At 40.3% G+C, this 22,645-nt stretch overlaps 1 protein-coding gene across 1 annotated transcript in view; it reads left to right on the top strand.

The window, feature by feature from the left end:
* LOC132835685 (adhesion G protein-coupled receptor F5-like) overlaps positions 1–22,645 on the top strand; it is a 78,399-nt gene that overhangs the window by 10,712 nt on the left and 45,042 nt on the right. Inside the window, exon 4 of the mRNA XM_060854842.1 lies at positions 5,601–5,659. Coding sequence (XP_060710825.1) covers positions 5,601–5,659 — 59 coding nt within the window. The remainder of the gene's footprint in view (positions 1–5,600; positions 5,660–22,645) is intronic.

Below are 22,645 nucleotides of genomic sequence, written 5' to 3'. Positions count from 1 at the left end.
TGGGTTGGAGGATAAGAGTTTGGGCCCCATCTGCTATGGATGTAAGTTTTTACATTTCTCAATCTTATTGATATATACAAGGAGGACTAGCAAGTTTTAAAAAGAAAAATAATCAATGTTGACATGGTGTTGTGGCACAGGGGTAGTTTCTCTACCTTTGGGGCAGAAGGGCTGAACCTGTGATAGGGATGAATTGTAATATGTACAAGCATGTTTGTTAGAAAAAATGCTGGCCTGCCAGCAATGCACATGTTCTGTGAATCAATCAAAACCATTGACATTAAACCTTTGCTACCTTCATGTTTATGAAGAGATATTATTCAACATCCAGGTGATGTTCTTCTTGTCTCTAGATAATAACTCAGTACATTAAGTGTGTTTCAGAAGAATGGATCACTCCTGGTCATTATCTTACCATTGGTAATATGTTTTTAGCAGCCAAAGTGGTGTAAATATAAATTTGAAATCAGCTTAATGTTTATGAATTGCTCCATTCTCAAGAATCTATTAATAATGCTCAGGATATAGTTTTGGGAAATTTGTACTGTTTGTGCAGTTCCATCTAGTGGTGGAAATATGAACTTCGCAAGCTGCAACAGCTTTAAAATACTAAATCCTATTGATAAGCTGTTACGATGTATGGTGATGTTGCTGGATGATAATAAGGAGTGTGTGTCATACAAAGCAAATTTAATGGGCTAAAATTTGCTGTCAGAATAACTTTGAGGATATGCGATTTACGCTTAAATGTGACAATGATTTTGCACAGGAATCATGTAGGGGTTAAACTCAAAAATCCAAATCTTGCTGTTTACAATCCACTGCTATTCCATTAGCTGTGCAAAAAAGACATTGTCTGCCACATAACTGACATTCATTGAATAATATAAAGCTGTAGCTGAGACACAAGCTAATCTCTTCAAGAAGTTTAAGTACTGTTCATACCAGTCTAGGTAGCCTTCAAATAGCATGCTAAGTATTTCCGCCAAGATCATTGCCAATCAACTTCATGCCACTGAAGATTAGTTATTCCAGTTAGGGAGTTTTATTTCTTCAAGTTTTGATACTTGTCAAACATTTTAAAAATGTTAACTTTAAATTTCATTCACAAGTGGAATCCTGCCAGCCCTAAATGACATAAATAATGACATGTTGTTGAGAAAATATGGCAAGAGCAGAAAAATGAGAGTCTTGACATAAGGGGATAAATACATTCAAATTTTCCATCCAGTTTGAATGGTGAGTTTAGAATCTCACTGATAAACAGAGAGATGGACTACTCATATGCATTTGAATCTCATCACCTATACTAACCTCATTCATTTGCACTTTCCTATTCCCCCACATGTCGGAGAGAAACTAAATGCTGTCAGTTCACATCATGACAGTCAGTGCAGGTACATGGTGATGCTAATTTGCTGCTTACTCCTCTGGGCCTCCATCCTAACCAGCAGTCCCCACTGTCCATGGACTCCTATCACAGGCAGCAGCTGCCTGCTCCCTCCATCCACAGAGATTAACCCTAACTCGAGCCTTAACCATAACCCTAGTCACATCATTTAGAATACAATTTTCCACTTCAGTAGTGCACTTTGGAGCATCTTTCATTGTAATGCTGCCACAGGGCACTTTATTCAGACGGACAGGCACCAACCTCATATATTGGAGCAGGATATACCTTGTGGCCCTTTATGTGTTTTCTTAGCACCCACTCAATTTGGTCATACTTCGATGCACACAGCATCGCTGCACTGTCTTGCCATTTTGTACTTTGCTGCCTGATTCAGGACTTACAAAGTACTTTTTTTAAAATTAGGTTCTCTACAGCGTAGATACAGGTCCTTCGACCCAACAAGTCCACACTGATCCTCTGAAGAGTAACCCATCCACTCCTACATTTACCCCTGACTAATGAACCTAACAGTATGGGCAATTTAGCATGGCCAATTCACCTGAACTGCACACCTTGTGGAATGTGGAAGGAAACTGGAGCACCCATATAAGGGTAGCACAAATGTGTATTGAAAGTCTACTGCAGGAGGGAGGCTCATCGATAATCATTACTATCCTGGCTTCAACAAAGAAACAGTGCATCATGATAGTGAGCATGATTAAGAGATAGGTTTTGCGCTTGGGTATTATTAGAAGAAGAAGGCTTAAGTTAAAGAGTTGGATGGGAATGTTTGATTGACCTCACTGCCCCAATTGTAGCAAGCAAGTTATTCATACAATTTGAGACAGATCACACCATATCATCTCTTTTGACCTGATGAGATCCTTGCTACAGATGGGCAGTGGGCTTTGCCATGATAGCTGGTTTCCTCCAGCTTGAGATTGTATACATGTGTAATGTACATACAGCGTGATTGCTGTTATCAACAGAACCAATGTACAAGTCATCTGTGATCATCAGGATCTCAGTTTAGAAGAATGCACCAGGTACCCTGGAAACTGCCATGATGCCTATGTCCTTGAGAAGCCTCAGCTTCCTGCTTCATTTCAGGGGCTGGAATTCTTACGAGGATGGTTCCAAGGAGACAATGACTGTTGTCTGCACCATGGCTTATGACGCCATTGCACAACCCTCTGACTGAGGCATAACGTAGATACAATGCAGTCAAGATGAGTGTGGTGCTGGAAAAGCACAGCAGGTCAGGCAGCATCTGAGGAGCAGGAAAATTGACGTCTCAGGCAAAACCTAACTCTTAATCATGCTAATTTTCATGATGCACTGTTTCTTTGTTGACTTTCAATGCACATTTGTCCTACCCTTATATGTGTGTTGCATTGTTCATTCTGCATCACAGCATATTGCTTCTAATCCTCACAATTGATTTTGCCCAACTTCCTTAATGCAGCAGCAGCTCCGATAACAACTTTGACTTTGAGTGAACAGACACCCCAGGACGGACTGTGACCCATTAGCCAGACCGTAATGACATGGAATCCCTGATTCTGCCTGGTCCAAGTAAGCAGCCTTGTCTTCTGCTAGGGCCATCATGGAGATGATGATGGGCCTTCTGAAGATGAGCTTATGACATATGGATTGGTGTGGGAGGCTTTGCAGTATGGTCCAGAGGGAACGTCCTGCATAATCCTTCCACAGTTGAAACAGTTAAAAAAGGATGGGATGGAGGGCTGAAACTCTGGGACAGATTTCTAAGGGGGAAGATGAGATTGAGTAGGAGCAACAATAATGAGAACTATAAATCTCGAAAGGCAAGCAGTCCCTGTTTATTCCCAGAAGCAAATGCATTATTTTAATCTTTGTTTTTCCTTTTGTTCAATATAAAGTAAGTCTTTCAACCCTTTGAAGACTTTGCAACATATAATGTTTCCTCATTGAACAATGAAAAGGTATTATGTTACAGTGACATTTGGCAAAAAGTAGTAATCCCTTAGACATAGCTCTAACATGATATGGACCATCAGCATTGCTTTATTGTTATGGCTGCAGTAACAGTGATAATCGTTTAGACAGGTGATCATGTAAAGTAGCAATTCATTTACAGATGTGAGTTTCTGTTTCCATTTCATACAACCTTTTTGCCCTTAGAGAATGTTCAATTTCATTGCCCTCCCACTATGCGCATTGTGAAGGGCTATTCATGGCTGGCAATGATTGACCTAGTACACAGCTGATTTTTAAACATGGTGCCAATGGTGGAAATCCTGGAAGGTCCTCCGTGAAAAAATGTGTTTGAACTCACTGAGGCAAAACCCTCAATGGAACTTCCTGAAATTGACACTCGGTCAAGTTTTGGTAAAATTCAGCTCCAGGTTGCAAATGGTTTACCTTTCTATGCAGTTAGTAAGTCATGCTACCAACAATGTGGCATTTAAAATATAGCAACTTGGCATGGAAAAGAACATGATAATGTACAACACATTAGGCTCCCTAATAAAGTAAGAGTCCATGGTGTTGAAGGCTTTATATTAGCATGAATAGAGGATTGAGTACCTAATGTAAGACAGAGTTGACAAAAAGGGGCATTTTCAGGATGGAAGCCTCTAACTAGTAGTTTGCCACATGAATCATTGCTGGAGCCACAATTATTTACAATAAATATTATTGACTTTGATGAGGAAAGTGACTACATTATAGCCACATTTGCAGATTTTTGAAGAATAGTTTGGAAGGCAAGTGGTAAGGCTGGCACAAAGAGTCTGCAGAGAGATACAAGCAGGTTGAGTGGATGGACAAAACTTGACAGAGGGAATATAATGTAGAAAAATGTGAGATTTTGCACAGTGGCAGGAGGAATAGAGGAACGAAATATTACTTAAATGGTTAAAGGCTGCAGAAAGTTACAGAACAGAGGGATTTGGTAGTCCATTAATCATAAAAAGCTAACATCCAACTTCTGTAGGTAATAGGGAAGGCAAATGCAAATTTGCCTTTATTTCAAATGGAATTGAATATAAAAGTAGGGAGATTTTGCTTAAACTATATAAAGCACTAGTCAGACTACAAGCTGGAACACTGAAGAATTTTGGGTCCCTTATCTAGGGAAAGGTATACAGATGTTGGAGGCAGTCCAAAGAAGATTTATTAGGCTGATCCCAGTTATGAAGGGACAAGCTTATGAGGTGAGGTTCACTAAGTTGGGTCTGTACTTTATTGGAATATAGAAGAATGAGAGGTGACCTTATCGCAACATACAAGACTCCTGGAGGACTTGACCAGGTAGATGCAGAGAAATTGTTTCCCCTTGTGGGAGAGTCTAGGACCAGAGGGCATACCTTTAGAATTTATGTGCCCATTTAAGACACAGATGAGAAGCAATGTCTTCTCTCAGAGAATTGTGAATCTGTGGAATGTTTTTATCACAGAGGCTGTCGAGACTTAGTCATTACCTATACAGAGAAACCTCGATTATCTGAAGGACATGGCGGGGAATATTTTGTTTGGTTAATCAAATTCTGGATAATTGAATACTGGATAACATAGTTTAGCCGAGCATCCGGAACTTGCGGTCTTGCTAGATAATCCGAAATTCAGGTAATCGAATGCTGGTTAATCGAGGTTCCTCTGTATTCTGGCTGAGATGGATAGCTTTTTAATGAGTAATGGAATCAAGGGTTATGTGACAAAGATGGGAAAGTGGAGTTGAGGATTACCAACATCACACTGTAAATTTTTGCTATAAATTCTGTGCCTTATAATTGTGTCCTCGACAACCACCTGATGAAGGAGCAGCGCTCCGAAAGCTAGTGTGCTTCCAATTAAACCTGTTGGACTATAACCTGGTGTTGTGTGAGTTTTAACTTTGTACACCCCAGTCCAACATCGGCATCTCCAAATCAAATCAGCCATGATATAATTGAATGGCAGAGCAGACAATTAGGTCGAATGGCCTACTTCCCTCCTACATCCTATGGTCTTATGGTATATATTTACCAGGAAAGCAAATATAGCTCATTGAGGATACCAAAAGATACCATGCTACTATAATCTCTTTGTCTCAATATTGATGAGTGCTGATATAAGTATTTTATTTATATATCTATATTCTGGTAGAATTTGAATGTTTTGTTATGTCCAGGCATTTATGTTTTAGAATGTCACATTTCTAATTTAATTCTCTCCCTTTGCCTAGTTGGAAAATGCTTACCGAATTGTGCACCGTGATGCTGTGGTAAACATTTTAGGATTCACGTAAGTGAAGTATTTTGAGGAGAGATTTCTCCACTCATTATTAATATGTGATATAAAGTAGAACCGAGTAGGGAGGAAGTATGGAGGTGCAGCAGTGACAGAGGTCTAGGATAGTTGCATCTTGTTATTTATGATGAAGTGTAGTTCCCTGCGAAATAACATGGCTGCAGTCTGTATTAGATTACGATTTAGGTTCTGAAAGAGCTTTCTGTGGCACGGTGGCTCAGTGGTTAGTACTGCTGCCTCACAGCACCAAGGACCCAGGTTCGATTCCAGCCTCGGGCAACTGTCTGTGTGGAGTTTGCACATTCTCCCCTGTCTGCGTGGGTTTCCTCCACACTCCAAAGATGTGCAGGTTAGGTAGATTGGCCATGCTAAATTGCCCATAGTGATATATCATTAGTCAGGTGTAAATGTAGGGGAATGGGTGTGGGTTGGGTACTCTTCAGAGGGTCAATATGGGCTTGTTGGGCTGAAGGGCCTGTTTCCATACTGTAGGGAATCTAATCTGATCAAAGGCTATTTTAATGGGATGATATATGATACCTACCCAGGTCACTAATGTCCTTTAGGGGAGAAAGCTTTCATTTTTATCTGGTCTGGCCTACATGTGACCTCAGGCTCACAGCAATATGGCTGACACTTAACTACCATCTGGGCAATTAGGGATGACAATAAATGCTGACACCCTCGTCCTGTGAAAGATTAAAAAAAAATCATCTTGAATGTCCTTGTTGGTCAGTAAAGAATTATGGGGCATTTTTTTCAAATTATGGGTCACCTTTTCAGGACAGAGCTGAGAATTTTTCTTCTGAGAGCTGTGCTACTTTGGAATACTCTACATCAAAAGGCAGCGAAGATTATTTTTGAATGTTTTTTAATGAATATTCATTGAATATTTTTAAGGCGGAGGTGAATAGATTCTTGTTCCAGAGGAGATGGGAATGTGGAATTTGAGGCACAAACAGATCAAGTATGATCTTATTGAATAAAAGAGCAGGCTGAGAGGCCAGATGGTCTACTTCTGTTCTTATTCTGTATGTTCGTGTGTTAGATTCTTAAATGTTGGAGCTGCACCCATCTAGGCAAGTGGAGAGTATTCTATAACTCTCCTGATAGCATTGGGGAGACAGGAGGTGAGTTCCTCACTTCAAAAATTCCCAGCTTCTGTAATTTAATTTTTCTTTTGGTTGACCATAAGGCCCAATCAGTTTCTGGTCACCATTAGCCTCTAGAAAGTTGATGTGATGGATCCATCAATGGAAATATCATTTTAAAACAGGGGAAAATAGTTAGAATCCCTACAGTGTGGAAGCAGGACACTTAGCCACTGGGAAAGTTCTGGAAGACTGGACGGTGGCTAATGTTGTTCCATTGTTTTAGAAAGGTAGCAAAGACAAGCCAGGGAACTACAGGCCAGTGAGCTTGAATCAGTGGTAGGCAAATTATTGGAGAGGATACTGAGGGACAGGGTCAACCAACATTTGGATAGTCAAAGTCTGATTGAGAATAATCAGCATGGATTTGTGCACAGGAAGTCATGTCTGACAAAGAGGTAGCTGAAAATTTGTTGCTGGAAAAGCGCAGCAGATCAGGCAGCATCCAAGGAACAGGAAATTCGATGTTTTGGGCATAAGCCCTTCTTCAGGAATGAGGAAAGTGTGTCCAGCAGGCTAAGATAAAAGGTAGGGAGGAGGGACTTGGGGGAGGGGCGATGGAGATGCGATAGGTGGATGGAGGTCAAGGTGAGGGTGATAGGCCGGAGTGGGGTGGGGGCGGAGAGGTCAGGAAGAAGATTGCAGGTTAGGAGGGCGGTGCTGAGTTCGAGGGATTTGACTGAGACAAGGTGGGGGGAGGGGAAATGAGGAAACTGGAGAAATCTGAGTCCATCCCTTGTGGTTGGAGGGTTCCCAGGCGGAAGATGAGGCGCTCTTCCTCCAACCGTCGTGTTGTTGTGGTCTGGCGATGGAGGAGTCCAAGGACCTGCATGTCCTTGGTAGAGTGGGAGGGGGAGTTAAAGTGTTGAGCCACAGGGTGGTTGGGTTGGTCGGTCCGGGTGTCCCTGAGGTGTTCTCTGAAACGTTCCGCAAGTAGGCGGCCTGTCTCCCCAATATAGAGGAGGCCACATCGGGTGCAGCGGATGCAATAGATGATGTGTGTGGAGTTGCAGGTGAATTTGTGGCGGATATGGAAGGATCCCTTGGGGTCTTGGAGAGAAGTAAGGGAGGAGGTGTGGGCGCAAGTTTTGCATTTCTTGCGGTTGCAGGGGAAGGTGTCGGGAGTGGAGGTTGGGTTGGTGGTTGGTGTGGACCTGACGAGGGAGTCACGGAGGGAGTGGTCTTTTCGGAACGCTGATGGGGGAGGGGAGGGAAATATATCCCTGGTGGTGGGGTCCATTTGGAGGTGGCGGAAATGACGGCGGATGATACGCTGTGTATGGAGGTTGGTGGGGTGGTAGGTGAGAACCAGTGGGGTTCTGTCCTGGTGGCGGTTGGAGGGGCGGGGCTCAAGGGCAAAGGAGCGGGAAGTGGAGGAGATGTGGTGGAGAGCATCGTCGACAAAGAGGTAACCAAGAGGATAAATGAGGGTAGGGTAGTGGATGTTGTCTATGTTGATTTTAGTAAGGCCTTTGACAAGGTCCCGCACATCAAGTTAGTCATGAAGGTTAGCTCATATGGGATCCGGGGGAGCTAGCTAATTGGATTCAAAATTGGCTCAATGGTAGGAAGCAGAGGGTAATGGTTGAAGTTTGTTTCTTGTTGGACTGGAGGCCTATGACTAATGGTGTGCCACAGGGGTTGGTGCTGGGACCAACATATCTGTTATTTACTTAAATAATCTGGATGTGAATGTACTAGGCATGATTAGAAAGTTTGCAAATGATACAAAAATAGGCCATATTGTTGATGGAGAGGACGGTTATCAAAAATTACAGAGGAATCTTGATCAGATGGGGAAGTGGGCTGAGGATTGGTAAATGCAATTCAGATAACTGTGAGGTGTTGCACTTTGTAAAGTCAAACAAAGGTAGGACTTATACAACAAATGGTAAGGCCCTGAGGAGTGTTGTGGAACAGAGGGACCTCGGAGTACAAGTACATAGTTTTTTGAAAGCAGCGTCACAGGCAGACAGGGTGTTGAAGAAGACATTTAGCACGCTGGTCTTCATCAGTGGAGTCATTAAGTACAGATTTGGGACGTTATGTTACAGTCATGTAAGTCATTGGTGAGGCAGCACTTGGAGTATTGTGTACAATTTTGGTCATCCTGTTTTCGGAAAGACATTGTTAAACTGGAAAGTGCACAAAGAAGATTTACGAGGATGTTTGCCAGGACTAGTAGGCCTGAGTTGTAAGAAGAGTTTCGTCAGCATAGGACTTTATTCCTTGCAACATAGGAAAATGAGGGGGTGTCCTTATTGAGGTAAATGAAATCATGAGGGGCATAGATAGGATGAATGAATATAGTCATTGTCCGAGGGATAGGGAATTGAAAACTAGAGGGCATAGGTTTAAAGTGAAAGGGTAAAGATTTAGGAAGGACTTGAGAGGCAACTTCTTCACGCAGAGAGTGGTGCATATATAGAATGGGCTGCTAGAGAAAGTGGTTGAGGCAGGTACAATTACAACATTTAAAAAAACATTTGGAATGGTACATGGATGGGAAGGGTTTTGAGGGATATGGATCAAATGCAGCAATTTGAACTAGTTGAGTGAGCGTCATGGTCAGCAGGCGAAAAGGCCTGTTTCCATGCTGTATTACTCTTTGACTCTATTTGGCTCATTGAGTCCACGCTGACCTCCCATCCAGACCCAATCCTATCCCTGTAACCCTGCATTTCTCATAGGCTAACCCACATAGCCTGCACACTATGGGCAATTTAGCATGGTCATTTCACCTAACTTGCACATCTATGGACTGTGGCAGGAATCCAGAGCATCCAGAAGAAATCCCTTGCAGACACAAGGACAATGTGCCAACTCCACACAGTCACCAGAGGTTAGAATTCAACCCAGGTCCCTGGGGCTGTGAGGCAGCATGCTAACCACTGTGCCACCGATGTGGAATCCCTTCTGTTGCAAATGTTCATTTCTTGGCACTTATTTATCATCATCCTGAACATTGTTTAGATCTTGTGAATGAGCACATAGACTGCTATAAGAAATGTAGTGGGCAGCCGATAAATTACAGAGATAATTTATTAATATATAAAAGCAGTACTAAATTAGGCAGTAAAAATGGTAAATAATTGTTCTGTTAATTGTCTTTGGAAAACAGAAAAGAAACAGCTTGCATTTGTGTAGCATATTTCATGACCTCAGTGTTGCTGTGCTAGACATGGGAAGAGTTTATAAAAGACTTTCCCTTACTAAATTTGCGCATTAGTTTCAAGGCAGCTGTTAATGGATTCCTTCTACCTCTCTATGTGCTATTGATACTGATAAAACATAATAAGAATTACAGTAGAAAGTGAGGCCATTAACCATGTTTTGTGTCAGTTGGGAAAGAGCTATTATTTTCAAATTTCAACTTGCATTCCTTGTTCTGTACCCTAAGGAAATAAGCATGGAAAATGCATATCCAAATAGTTTTAAATTCATTGAAAGCTTTTTCTCTATCATCTTTTCAGACAGCAAGTCTCATATCCCAAACTAACTCTATGTTTTTAAAAAAATCAATTCTCTAATTATTCTGTCAATCACTTTACATTTGTGTGCTCTGTTTATTTGTTTTTGCGATCCCCTAGCCCTTCATAATTTTAGATAACTGAATTAAATTTCTACCTAGTCTTCTCTGTCTTACAGTAAACAAATCCAGCCTGTCAATTATCTGCTTCCAAATAAAATTCTCCATTCCTATCAACACCCCTGTAAATCTCCAAAGTTTACTCTGATCATTTATGGGCGGCACGGTGGCACAGAAGTTAGCACTGCTGCCTCACAGCGCCAGAGACCCGCGTTCAATTCCCGCCTCAGGAGACTGACTGTGTGGAGTTTGCACATTCTCCCTGTTTCATCCCACAGTCCAAAGAATGTGCAGGTTAGGTGAATTGGCCTGAAGTGTTAGGTGAAGGGGAATGGGTCTGGGTGGGTTGTGCTTTGGCAGGTTGGTGTGGACTTGTTGGACTGAAGGACCTGTTTCCACACTGTAAGTAATCTAATCTAAAATTCTACTGTTTTGACCCTTGCTTTGCATTTCTTCAAGTCATATACGACAAGTTGTTTTTGTGAACTTGTGTGGAATACAATGTACAATAAAATCCCTCCAATGATTTACTTACAGTTTGACAGGTATTATGGTACTAGTATGTCATGTGTTTTTGAAGACTGAAAAATCTGACAAGGAATCCTTTTTACTTGTCTCTCTTCGATTATGGTCATGCATGGGTTTTAAGCTAACCTGTCAAACTGGTTTGAAGTATTCTCGTAAAGTGTGTGAGAGCTTTAGTTTCATATGGGAAAGTAATGATGAGTCAGCATAGTTTCAGATCTCTGCAGTCACATTGTTTGACATGCTTGCACTTCTGGAATGTGTCAGTATTTGAATGTTAATAATGCAGAAAATTAGGGTTGTTTGCCATGTTCTGTTGCAGTATGACAGTTTAAGAACCTGTATTGAGATTTAAGAAAATCTATATATAAAAACTTGTTGAGTCAACCTAGACTCTGAAATGGTGGGGTGATACTATGTGAACTCTCCTAATCAATATTGCATTCATAGAACACAAGACGGACCCTTTAACCAGGCTGGAGGCTGACCTAAACAAACAAGGCACTTAAACCCGCTTGATGTTCCAACTTCAACAGCTGAAGGAGGCAGCACTGTTGCTAGCTGTACTTGGAGGAATTAGCTACCGAGGTTTTCTTTAACAAAAAAAATAGCTTATTTGAATATGGAATCAGAGTCTACAGTGTCCAGTTTTTACTTTCAACAATCATACCTCCTGTTTTTCCCATGACCTCCCCCTGGTCCTGGTCCCTAGTCTCCCAATCCAAATCTTCCAGCCCTAATTTCCCTGTCCCAAGGTTGTTGACCTCCTGAAATGATGATAATCCACAGTTCTTTCAGTCTATCACCTTCCATTCCTGGCTGACCCTTAGATGTAAATAACTGAGGATAGCCGACACCCTAACACTGACCCAAATCTGTGCTGATACTTAACGTTTTCTTTTAGTAAGACGTGAGGCCCAACATCAAGATTACTCAGACTTTATCAAAAGTGTGTGTTTCCCAATTTCTAGGTACTGGATTAGAGAAAAGAACTGGTGATGACTGAGCACATTTGCTCTGAACACTTCAATCAATATTGAAGCAGTTAGAGAAATGTGTTAGTTACTACATGGTCTGAAGATACCAACCTACGTCATAGAGTTGACATCACAGGCAGTGTCCATTATTCTCAACTTTTGCCTTCTATTCTAAGGCTGGAGGATTGGAAAGAAAGCTATTAAGCTTTATGTAAGGAAGGCATGAACTATGAATTGATCAGGTAGTTGAGAGGCCTTTATCCTGGATCACGGCTCTGGTGGCAGAGATCCAATTGGTTAACCAGTTCAACCAGAAATAAACACTTAGCATTCAACTACGGGAATGTTATATTCTTATAATTTGTACATGTGGGCAGACTTATTCTATATCCTATTGCTTATGGTTGAAGAATTCTGACAATAGCCTAAAGTACAACTGACCTTCAGTGGAAGGTTCAAGCTGGCGAGTTTAATTTTTATGTCACATTTTTAAGCTGGTTAAAGAAATGCAGCCTATATTTTAACCATTAACTACTCCTAGCTATACAAATTCAGAACCTCTTATTCATTTACACCTTTATTTAATAGTTAGTTGGGATTTTTACTTTAAAAGATATTTGCAATAATTTCCTTTTCATATCTTTTGAATTTAGACGGGGAAGTACAATTATACTCCATCAAGTAGTCTCTAAAAAGACTTTTAATGCAAACCAATTCACCACAATCCGTCAAAATCTGTCAAAACATTACAAGATTAGCTTTTTACCCGGTAAGCGGTTATTTGAATAATAAAATATTTTTACTAGAGAGAGTTTAATTTTAAAAATGTGTAGAAATTGAATACCTGTTGTACTGCTGAGTGGAGTGCCTATATTTGTATCATCGCATGTTAAAGCACTTTGCCAACTGTGTAATTGTCAGTACATTTATTTATTTAGGGTGCTGAATGGTATGAGTCACAACAGCTATGATGCACATTGAATATCCAAAAAATCCTATGCTGTGGGAATTTTTGGAGCTGGATGTTATGAGAAGTTAAGAAATTCAACTGAACTTTCATAAATTTTCAGGTTTTGTCATTTCGGATAAATTGGAACATGCACTCTCAAATGGTTTTGGCCCAATACTACTCTATACACATTTTTCCATAACTGATATACTTGTATTCCTAAGTGCAACTGTTTTTTCCTTTGGTGTTTGGAAGTTGTTCTTGCTAAAACATGCATGTGGCTGAAGGTAGCTCAGTTCAAATAGCTGACGCTTAAGTTCTGAGTGTTTGTTATTTTATGAGGACGAATTTTCCTTCTAGACATCCTGTTCGATGGCTGCCAGGTATGCTTTACCTAAGTCTACAGTCATAGAGGTCTTTTCATGACACCCAGTCTAGGATGGTCTGTTCTCTAATTAGTTCCTCAATGTCATGATCCAGAAAACCATTGTGTAAACATTCCAGGAATTACTGTTCTACAATTAATATTGTTACTAATTTGATTTTCCAGTTTATATACAGATTAAAGTTAGCTATAATTACAGATGTTCCTTTACTGCATGTGTTTCTAATTTCCTGTTTAATGCCTAATATCACCCCTACATTTTCAGAGTCTATGTGCAACTTCCACTCAAGGTTTTTTTACACCTTGGTGTTTCACTGCTCTGTCTTTTCTGTTTCCACATCATTGGAGCTAATATACTTACTCTCTTTGGTGTTAATTTCCTCTTTAATGAGCAATGCAACTCCATTGCCTTTTTATTTTTGTCTGTTCCACCAAAATTATGAATACCTTGCATGTTCATCCCCACTTTTCCAGTTACCACAATGCCTGGTCTCAAAAACAAAACGATTCTGTCTTGTGCCTCTGTTAGAACTGTCATATACATCTCCCCTTATTTCTATTTACCTTGTTACAATGTAAACTGTCATCTCTCCTCATTTACTGTTGCACAAGCAGCTCACCCATAATGGTTTAAGTAATCTAAGATATAAAATGTCTCCTGACTGCATCAGTTGGCAGGAAGGTTTCCTTGAATTACACACTTCAAAATCACTCACATTGTATCCTGAGTCTGCTTTGTCCCTTTCATTCCTTTTAGTTTTTCTTCCCTGTTTTGATTTGATTTAGTTGATTTGATTTATTATCGTCACATGCACACAAGTACAGTGAAAAGCTTTGTTTTGTGAACAGTACAGGCAGATTATAGCAAACAAGGATATATAGATCATAGGGTGCTTTGACAAAGTGAAGCATCCAAGGTTATGGCTGCACAGGAGGTGCACAAAGCAAAATCAACATTATTTGAAGTTAGAGACGTCCAATCAGCAGTCTAATAACAACAGGAAAAAAGCTGTACTTGAACCTGCTGGTGAGTGTGTTCAACTTCTGTATCTTCTGCCTGAAGAGGTTGGAAGAGAACATTAGCGAGGTGGGAGGGGTCTTTGATGAGGTTGGCAGCCTGTGGCAACAGGAAGTGTAAATGGAGTCCATGGATGGAAGGTTGGTTTCTATGAAGGTCTGGGCTGTGCCCATAACTTTCTGTAGTTTCTTATAATCCTGGGCAAAGCAGTTGCATACCAGGCTGTTATGCACCCGGATACAATGCTTTCTGAGGTACAACAGTAAAAGATGGTGCAGTTTCTTATGGACATGCCGAATTTTCTAAGCCCCCTGAGGCAGAAGAGGCATTGTTGTGCCTTCTTGACCGTCACATCTACATGGGAAGTCCAGGAAGTTTGCCAGTTATCGTCACTCCTTGGAACTTGACCCTGTTGACCCTCTCCACCTCAACTCTGTTGATGTAGATAAGGGTGCATCCTCCTCCTTTCTTCCTGAAGTCAATGATCAGTTCTTTTGTTTTGCTGACATTGAGAGAGAGATTGTTATTAGTGCACCATGACACCAAGCACTCTATTGCTTTTCTCTTTTTTGAGTCATTGTTGTTTGATATCTGGCCCACCACAGTGGTGTGGTCAGCAAACTTGGAGATGGCATTTATACAGGATTTGGTTACATAGTTGTGGATGTACAGGGAGTACAATAGGGGGCTGAGGATGCATCCTTGGGGGGCATCAGTGTGGAGGATTATCATGGAGGAGATGCAGTTGTCTATCTTCACTGGTTGCAATCTGTGGGCCAAGAAGGTGAGAATCCAGTTGTAGAGGGTGAAGCCGATACCTAGATCTCGGAGTTTTGAGATCAATCTTGAAAGGATTATGGTGTTGAAGGCGGAGCTGCAATGAATGAGTAGGAGCCTAACGTAGATGTCCTTGTCATCCAGATGTTCCAGGGTTGAGTGTAGGGCTAGGGAAATGGCATCTGTTGTTGACCAGTTTTGCCTAAAGGCAAACTTTCATTCCAATTCCAGAGGAATCATATGATGTTCATAAAATACTCATGGATAAAATGCTTGACAATCATTAATTGTTCCACATTCTGCTTCTGAACATATCTCACGCTGTGGCACATATTCTCATCTCAGTAGTTGAATGTGCATTGAGCACGTGAGTATGGAACAGATGACCTACAATTGCTGGTCGGCGGTAATTCTGTGCTATTGCCAGTGAAGATTTTCCAACATGATGCTACTGTGCACTTCCTCTGGGGTATTCGGATCTCGCCTGAAGAAGAAATGCACATTGCAGTGTCTCCCAGGGAACCCCATCAGATCAAATAGAGTTGAGGGTGGATAGAACACAACTGCCTTTTACAGTACTATCAGCCATGTTCTGGTTAGTATTTAAAGCTCCAGTTTTATCATATATTTGTGAATGTCTGAGTGAGTGTACATGTAAGCTGGGAAGGTGGGTGAGATGCATAGGCAGGTGAGGTGGATTAGTTAGTAGCTACATAAGTAGCAAATGGAAAAGAGGGATGGGTGAGTGAGATGAATAGGATGATCGGGTCAGAGTAAGGTGAATGGGTAGTCATGTTGGCGAGCTAGATAGGTTAGGTTGGTGAGGTTAGGTATTCATTTGGTCAGGAGTAGTTCAGCGTTAAGGGTCATTTGGGTCTGGTCTGAAAGTGGGAGGGTGGTTGGAGCTATAGTTTAGGGATCAGAAGGATAGTTAGATGCTTGTGCAGTTTAGTCAGGAAGTTGTGGAGTAGTAAGATTTGATCAGCGATCAAATCTGATTAGTGGCTAGTCCGAATAGGTCAGGAATAAACAATTGATCAGGAGTTAATTGGTTAATTGTCAGGGACTGGGCAGGTTATTATGTTGATGGAGTAGCTGTGTCTGTTTGAGGGCAATCAGCGGTGTAATTAGGTTGGGGTAGTCTTGTCTTATTGGGAGAGTAAGTAGTCAGTGATAAGTTGGATTGTCAAAGGTTGATTATGGAGTTACCTATTTGATGATCTAGCTTTTCAACTGTCTAACAATTCTGGAGTAACTTTCAAAGCATGTAGATCAAGCCCAAGAATTCAACTCGAGCTCAAAGAGACTCATACATACAAGGTCTCGGGAAATAGTTAACCAGTCCATTGGACATTGAAACTTCTCATACAATTTCCTCATTGGTCTGCATATCAGGATTTCTGCGGGGCCCTGATGTATATCTTCCATTGTACATCCAATCTCCAACTGCCTGGAAGCTACTAGATTCGAGCAAGGAATTACTAAATTATGTAGCTTTTGAATGTTGCTTTCTTTAAACAGATGATAAAATACCATGCATTGATGAAAAATATGGCATAACAAATTATAACACTGCTGCAAAACTCCAGTGTGAAAATATGATGGGAACGAAGACAAGCAGATGTGGAAAGAATGGACTGTATGAACAGGAATTAAATTTCTGTGTATCGGAAGAAATCTACAGAATCTGTGAGGTATTAATTACGGGAATTGAAACTGCATTCAGAGCTGTTCTTTTAAAATGCACTTGCACCGATATATTCATTGTCTTATTTTAGTTATTTAAACAAATTTTGCTCAGAAACGCAATTTATCCTTGTTCAGTGGATTACATAATACAGAGTGACGGAGCTCACATAACCACTGCACTTAAAGTATCTAACACTTAGCATCTCAAACACTAGAAACACCCTGTCAGTGGTACTTTTGTAAGATCTCCCAAATCCATTGGCTGGAAAGACATACAACAATAGCATCCTCTCCCAAACCAAGCATTAAGTACTGTCTCCTTCAAATCCTGTTTTGCTGGGCAAGATATATCATTCTTATACTTGACTCCAGTTCCTGAAGCAATTGCTGTATTTCGAACTCACATTTCAGTAAACTGGAAGGAGGACACTGCTTTAGGGATGTCCTCAAGGCACCTCTGAGGAAGTCAAAAATGTATGTTGACTCATGGGAATCTCTGGCTTGTGGTTGACAAAAATGGAGAAAGTAGAATAAATAAGTAAATACAGAGGCTGAAGGTCACATATTGTATTTATCAGCCCTCTCATTGATTTAGAGCAGAATCAAGGGGTGCCTAAGAAGAAGAAAACATACCATCCCTGCCCAAATCTGGATGCTAGACACCCGTTAGACAATGATCATTGTCAAAAAATAAAGGCCAACTATATTCCTTTCTCTTTCAAGAGCAGGACAGTTGTCATATCATTGCAATGTTCCTGATTGATCTGAAGTTTAACTGAACCAGCTGCATTAATATTGTGGCTGTCTGATCAGGGTCATGGATGATTACATCTGAGTCCTCAAAGTCTCACTAAATCTCTGAAGGCTGCACGTCAGGGATTTGAAGAAACCCAATTCCATCCAAACACAAAAATTATTTTCTTGCATAGTGCCAATGACTTCAGTATTTAGCCCCTTTACTACTGATGAATTGTGGCAGAAGTGCTTAAATCCTCATCACTTTGACTCTTCAATCTTGAGTTTGAGGTCTCATCTGCATTTTGTGTGGTGATTGACAAGTCCAGAATTTTCTCTGCCTAAGTGCAGGACAGTTTGTCTCGATCTTTAAGTTCTGTGTGGTTCAGCAACCTACAACCCCCTAAACTACCTTTCTTCTCTCAAAGCCTAATTCTGTGGCAATGATTGGTATGTTATACTTTATACTAGAAAGTAAGATATCATAATATAAAAGTGGAATTAGTTCATACATGAGGAGTTTTCTTTCTTTCTACACAGAGATCAGTTTTTGCAATATGTTGCCACCAATATAGACTACGAGTGAACTTGTTGCACATGTTCAAATAGGATGAGTTCTTATCTTTGGCTGATATAACAGCCTAACAAAAGAAAGTGAAGGATTTGACAAAATATCACAAAGCCACTGTCCTCTCTTCTAATGGGTAGGCAGAGATCCAGGTAGTGTTCCGGGGAATAGGATTCAATTTTTAAAAATCTAACATTGAACCTGTTGTTCATTGTCAGAGAAAGCTCATCTGGATCACTAATGAGCTTTAGGGTCAGAAACTGTCACCCTTACCTGCTATGGCCTACATGTGACTTGGACCAACAGCAATGTGGCTGATTCTCAATTACCCTCTGAGCAATTAGGGAAGGGTAACTAGCCAGTGATGCCCACATCTTGTGAATGAATAAAAATTATTTTGATTGAACTTGTGGACCAGAGAAGTATTTCCCAAATATTTCCCCCAAACTTCCACAGTGCTTTAAAAAGTCATTTTCCCCCCTTTTTGAGGAGATTGTGTAATAGATAGTGGGGTGGAAGTGAAGTGTGCACTAGGGATCATAATGATCAGTTGCACCATGACTGCTTTTATTATTTAGGTTGTTTGTCTCCTAGTCTACCAACTGTGTTTATTTCTGTAATACTTCCTAATTCACTTTTTTTTAGGAGTTAAAAACAAATGACTTGGAAAAAACTTTTCCCAGTACTCTTCAACAACTCTCCTGTGCCACACGTGGGGACAATATAACCAGCCCTGGTAATGTCAAAGCTGTGGTTGATATTCTGTCAAACATTTCTACTGTGAATTCCACTGTTAATGAAACAGATATGAAGGTAAGAACTGACATCTTCCAGAAACAATGTCAATATAGCATGTTTTGACATGATGTTTGTTTTGTGATTAAGTGAAATTTGGGAAGGGAAGTGTTGCATGTGCTACTTATAGAATCACTTCTCTTGGTATTACAACACATTAAGTTAATCTATTACCTCAATGGCCTGGTCCAGAGCCTATGTGATAGAGTAAGGTGTGCTTTTTTTGGCTGCAAAGAATTGACTTTGCTTAAGTTTAGATTATTACACCTCTTTTTTCGTAGTAGAAACTGTCCGTAAATTGGGGATGAGTATTCCATTTCGAGCTTACACTACCTGGCTTGTATAGAGAATGAAATATGTGATCACAAATGATGCTTTGGGATTATTCTTTTGAGGTTTAAATGAAAGTCACATATTTTAACTTTCACAATATATAGTCCAGGATGATTGGCATGTACGTTTAATTCATAATTAAGAGAAACTACATAGGCGTGCTATTGTAGTCAAGATTGTTCAATTTTTAACCAAGAGACCAGTTGAAATGAAGGTTTATTCAACCTGCCAAAACTCTTCATCTTTTCCTGAGGGGTCTTTCATCTCAACAACGTTTTATTTGTCAGAGTCTGTCATGATTCATGCATGCATGATTCATAGAGGTAGATAGCTATTTCAATCAGCAACTGTGTCCACCTAAAGCAGATTTTAGTAACCCCAGAACATGAAGTGCAAGTGTACAGAATAGGCTTGGCAAGTGCAAGTCTGAACTGACCTTTATACATTTAGTTAGATAACCTTTCCAAAGGGGCATTATGGCTATGTTCCCTTCCATATGGTCCTTGGACATCTTTAATTCCAGTATGCTATTGGAGAAGTAAGGTTGACTTTTGGATTGTTAAAACTAGGCATGAATGAGCATAGTTCCTGAGCTTATGCATAATTATCAAGTTCATATGAACTGTCAATGGACCTGTCAAAAGAAGCCAAAAACAAATATCTAAAGTATTTGTTAGAGCCCATAACAAGAAGATCTGCCAAAATTATCAAGAGGACCTGTTTCAAATAACCTGGTAAAGGGTATTATCAAAGATATGAGGAAGAATGCTCAAAATTACTCATCAAAGGGAATTATCAAGCATTTAAGGTATATAGAAATCCTGGCCTTTTAAAAAAGCGTCTGGAGTGTTTAAAAAATAGTTTTTTGTTTTCTTCCTCTGTCTGTTGACATGAACCTAAAAGCTTCCATTATTGGATTAGTGCTACATAACTGATTTCGCAATCAAGTATTACTACACTTGAATCAATTTCAATATGCATAAGACAGCTGTGAGTGGTTATAAATCTTTGATATGTGACTTTGAATTCCAAGGCTTGTTATAATAGATGAGGCATGTAACTTGGCATGGAAGATGTGAGGAGCAGTGGGGATGGGTAGTGGCATGGCTTAGTATGGATGGTGCATGGAGTGTTTGTGTGAGGTTAAGGATGAATAAATGATAGAGTTGGAGGGCCATTTTATGTTTTATTCTTTATTTAAACTTCAATATGGCACCCATGCATACAGGCAGCTCTTCTGCTCAGTCTGCCTCTGCACATGGTGTAGTCCTCAGTATTGTTTGGTTGCTCACCCTGACATCCAATAGAGCTCTTCACCTGGGCTAAAAATCTGACTTTGGCAGAAATTTTTAAAAATTGAGTTTGCAGAGCCAAGAGCTGGCCTGACTCTGTGCACGCAACTCACAAATGACAATCCAGACCCTCGTGACTGATTTGGTGGTTGTGCTTTGTTCCATTGTAATATACAAATTTCCAGGTGGACAAAGTTAAAAATCATACAACATCAGGGTATAAGTGTAATTGGAAGCACCAGCTTTCGGAGTGGTGTTCCTTTATCAGGTGGTTGTGGAGCATGACATCATAAGACACAGAATTTATAGCAAAAGATTACAGTGTCATGCAACTGAAATAATATATTGAATACACCTGGATTGTTGTCAAGGGTATCAACATGGATACACCCATTATCCATGGGACACCACCCACCCCGTACACGCCAGGTACTCATGTTATTTGGCCAACGTTGGCTATCTCATATGCTGCAGGCAAGAATGCCCCAAGGCATGGTGCATTGGCAAGACCAAGCAAATGTTTGACAACGGATGGATGTACACCATGCAACAACAACCAGGCAGGGGTGTTCCCTCCCAGTTGGGGAACACTTCAGCGGTCAAGGACATTTGGCTTCGGATCTTCAGGTGACCAATGTCCAAGGTGGATTTGGGATAGGCAACCAAGCAAAGTCTGACAGCCAAGTTCAATACCCATGAGTATGGCCTCAACCGGGACCTTGAGTTCATGCCACACTACAGGGGACCCCAGTACACTACACATTCTCTCTCTCTCTCTCTCTCTCTCTCTCTCTCTCACACACACACACACACACACACACACACACACACACACTCTTACATATGCACACACTCTTACATATGCACACACTCATGCAGACCCTCTCTCAAATGCGTGCTATCTTCAAACCCATATAAATGCACCCACACACACACTTTACCAAGCTTTCACACATGCAAACACACACTCTCTCACATGCACACACTCACTCTCTCTGTCTCCCTCTCTCATGCACGCGCACATGCATATAATTCTATGGGGTGATTTTGTATTTGCAGCATTATATTTGCAGATACATTCTATTTTGCTCAAAAAATGCACAATCTGCAGGCAGTCACTGTAGGCAGTTAATACATGTAATATTTTGGAAATTCCACTTTGGAAATAGAACCAATCTGACTTAGGCTTGGGATGCAGACAGACTCCAACCTCACACCTTTAATGCATTATCTGAGCGGTGAGGTCACCTTTTGTTATAAAACCTTAAGTTATCTCGGGAAGGTGACTTAAAATAAGTTCTGGGATTTATATATTAATGAACTGAAACCTGCAACCCATTCTAAAAGATGAAAGAGTAAACAACAATCCAGGTTTGTTCAATATATCATTTCAGTTCCATGACACTGTAATCTTTTGCTATAGATTCTGTGTCTTGTGCTGTTATGCTCCACAACCAGCTGATGAAAGAGCAGTGCTGCGAAAGCTGGTGCTTCCAAGTAAACCTGTGAACTATAACCTGGTGTTGTGTGATTTAAATAGAAAAAGGATGACACTGAAGTGAGTTGCAATCTGTTGTTGTGCATACTGCCAGGAAAGACTGACCTGAGAAGAGCTCGTTTCTTGAGAAAATGTGAGGGATGATTTGAAGTAAGATCTATAAGATAATTGAATGGTTTGATAGTGTAAGTTTAAATTAGATGCTTCCATTTGTTGGGAGAATGAATTTAGAGGGACAATAATTTAGGATGGTCACTCATGAATTCAATGGGAATTTCAAGAAGAAACTAAAAAATCAGTGATTCACATTTGGGATTTGCTGCCACTGATTAATTAATGCTGTTATTAGAATTAAGTTAACACTAATTTTCATCTGCATTGTAGGTTTTGTTTAGGATAGTTAATTGAGTTCTCAACAACTGTCTATTTCAAGTGATTTGAACCATTACTATTCACATTGGGTTTAGCTCTCAGGAATCAAACGAATAGATACTTATTGAAGGTCAATTTCCAACTAAATGTAAAGAAGAATAACTTGGTTAAAGTTCCTGAGGGTTGTTGAATGGTGTGAAATTACTGTGTAGTTTCACTTAGTCCACAGTATCAGTATGACATCATACTTAAAGGGAGCATATTTCCAGTATAATGCTATAATATTTTAATTCCAATTCTTTGATGAAAGTTAATATTAAATAAAAT

This window comes from Hemiscyllium ocellatum, chromosome 3, assembly GCF_020745735.1.
Source record: "Hemiscyllium ocellatum isolate sHemOce1 chromosome 3, sHemOce1.pat.X.cur, whole genome shotgun sequence".
NCBI lineage: Eukaryota > Metazoa > Chordata > Chondrichthyes > Orectolobiformes > Hemiscylliidae > Hemiscyllium > Hemiscyllium ocellatum.
The sequence above is the reverse complement of the archived record's forward strand: the minus strand, read 5'-3'. Positions and strand labels throughout refer to the sequence as shown.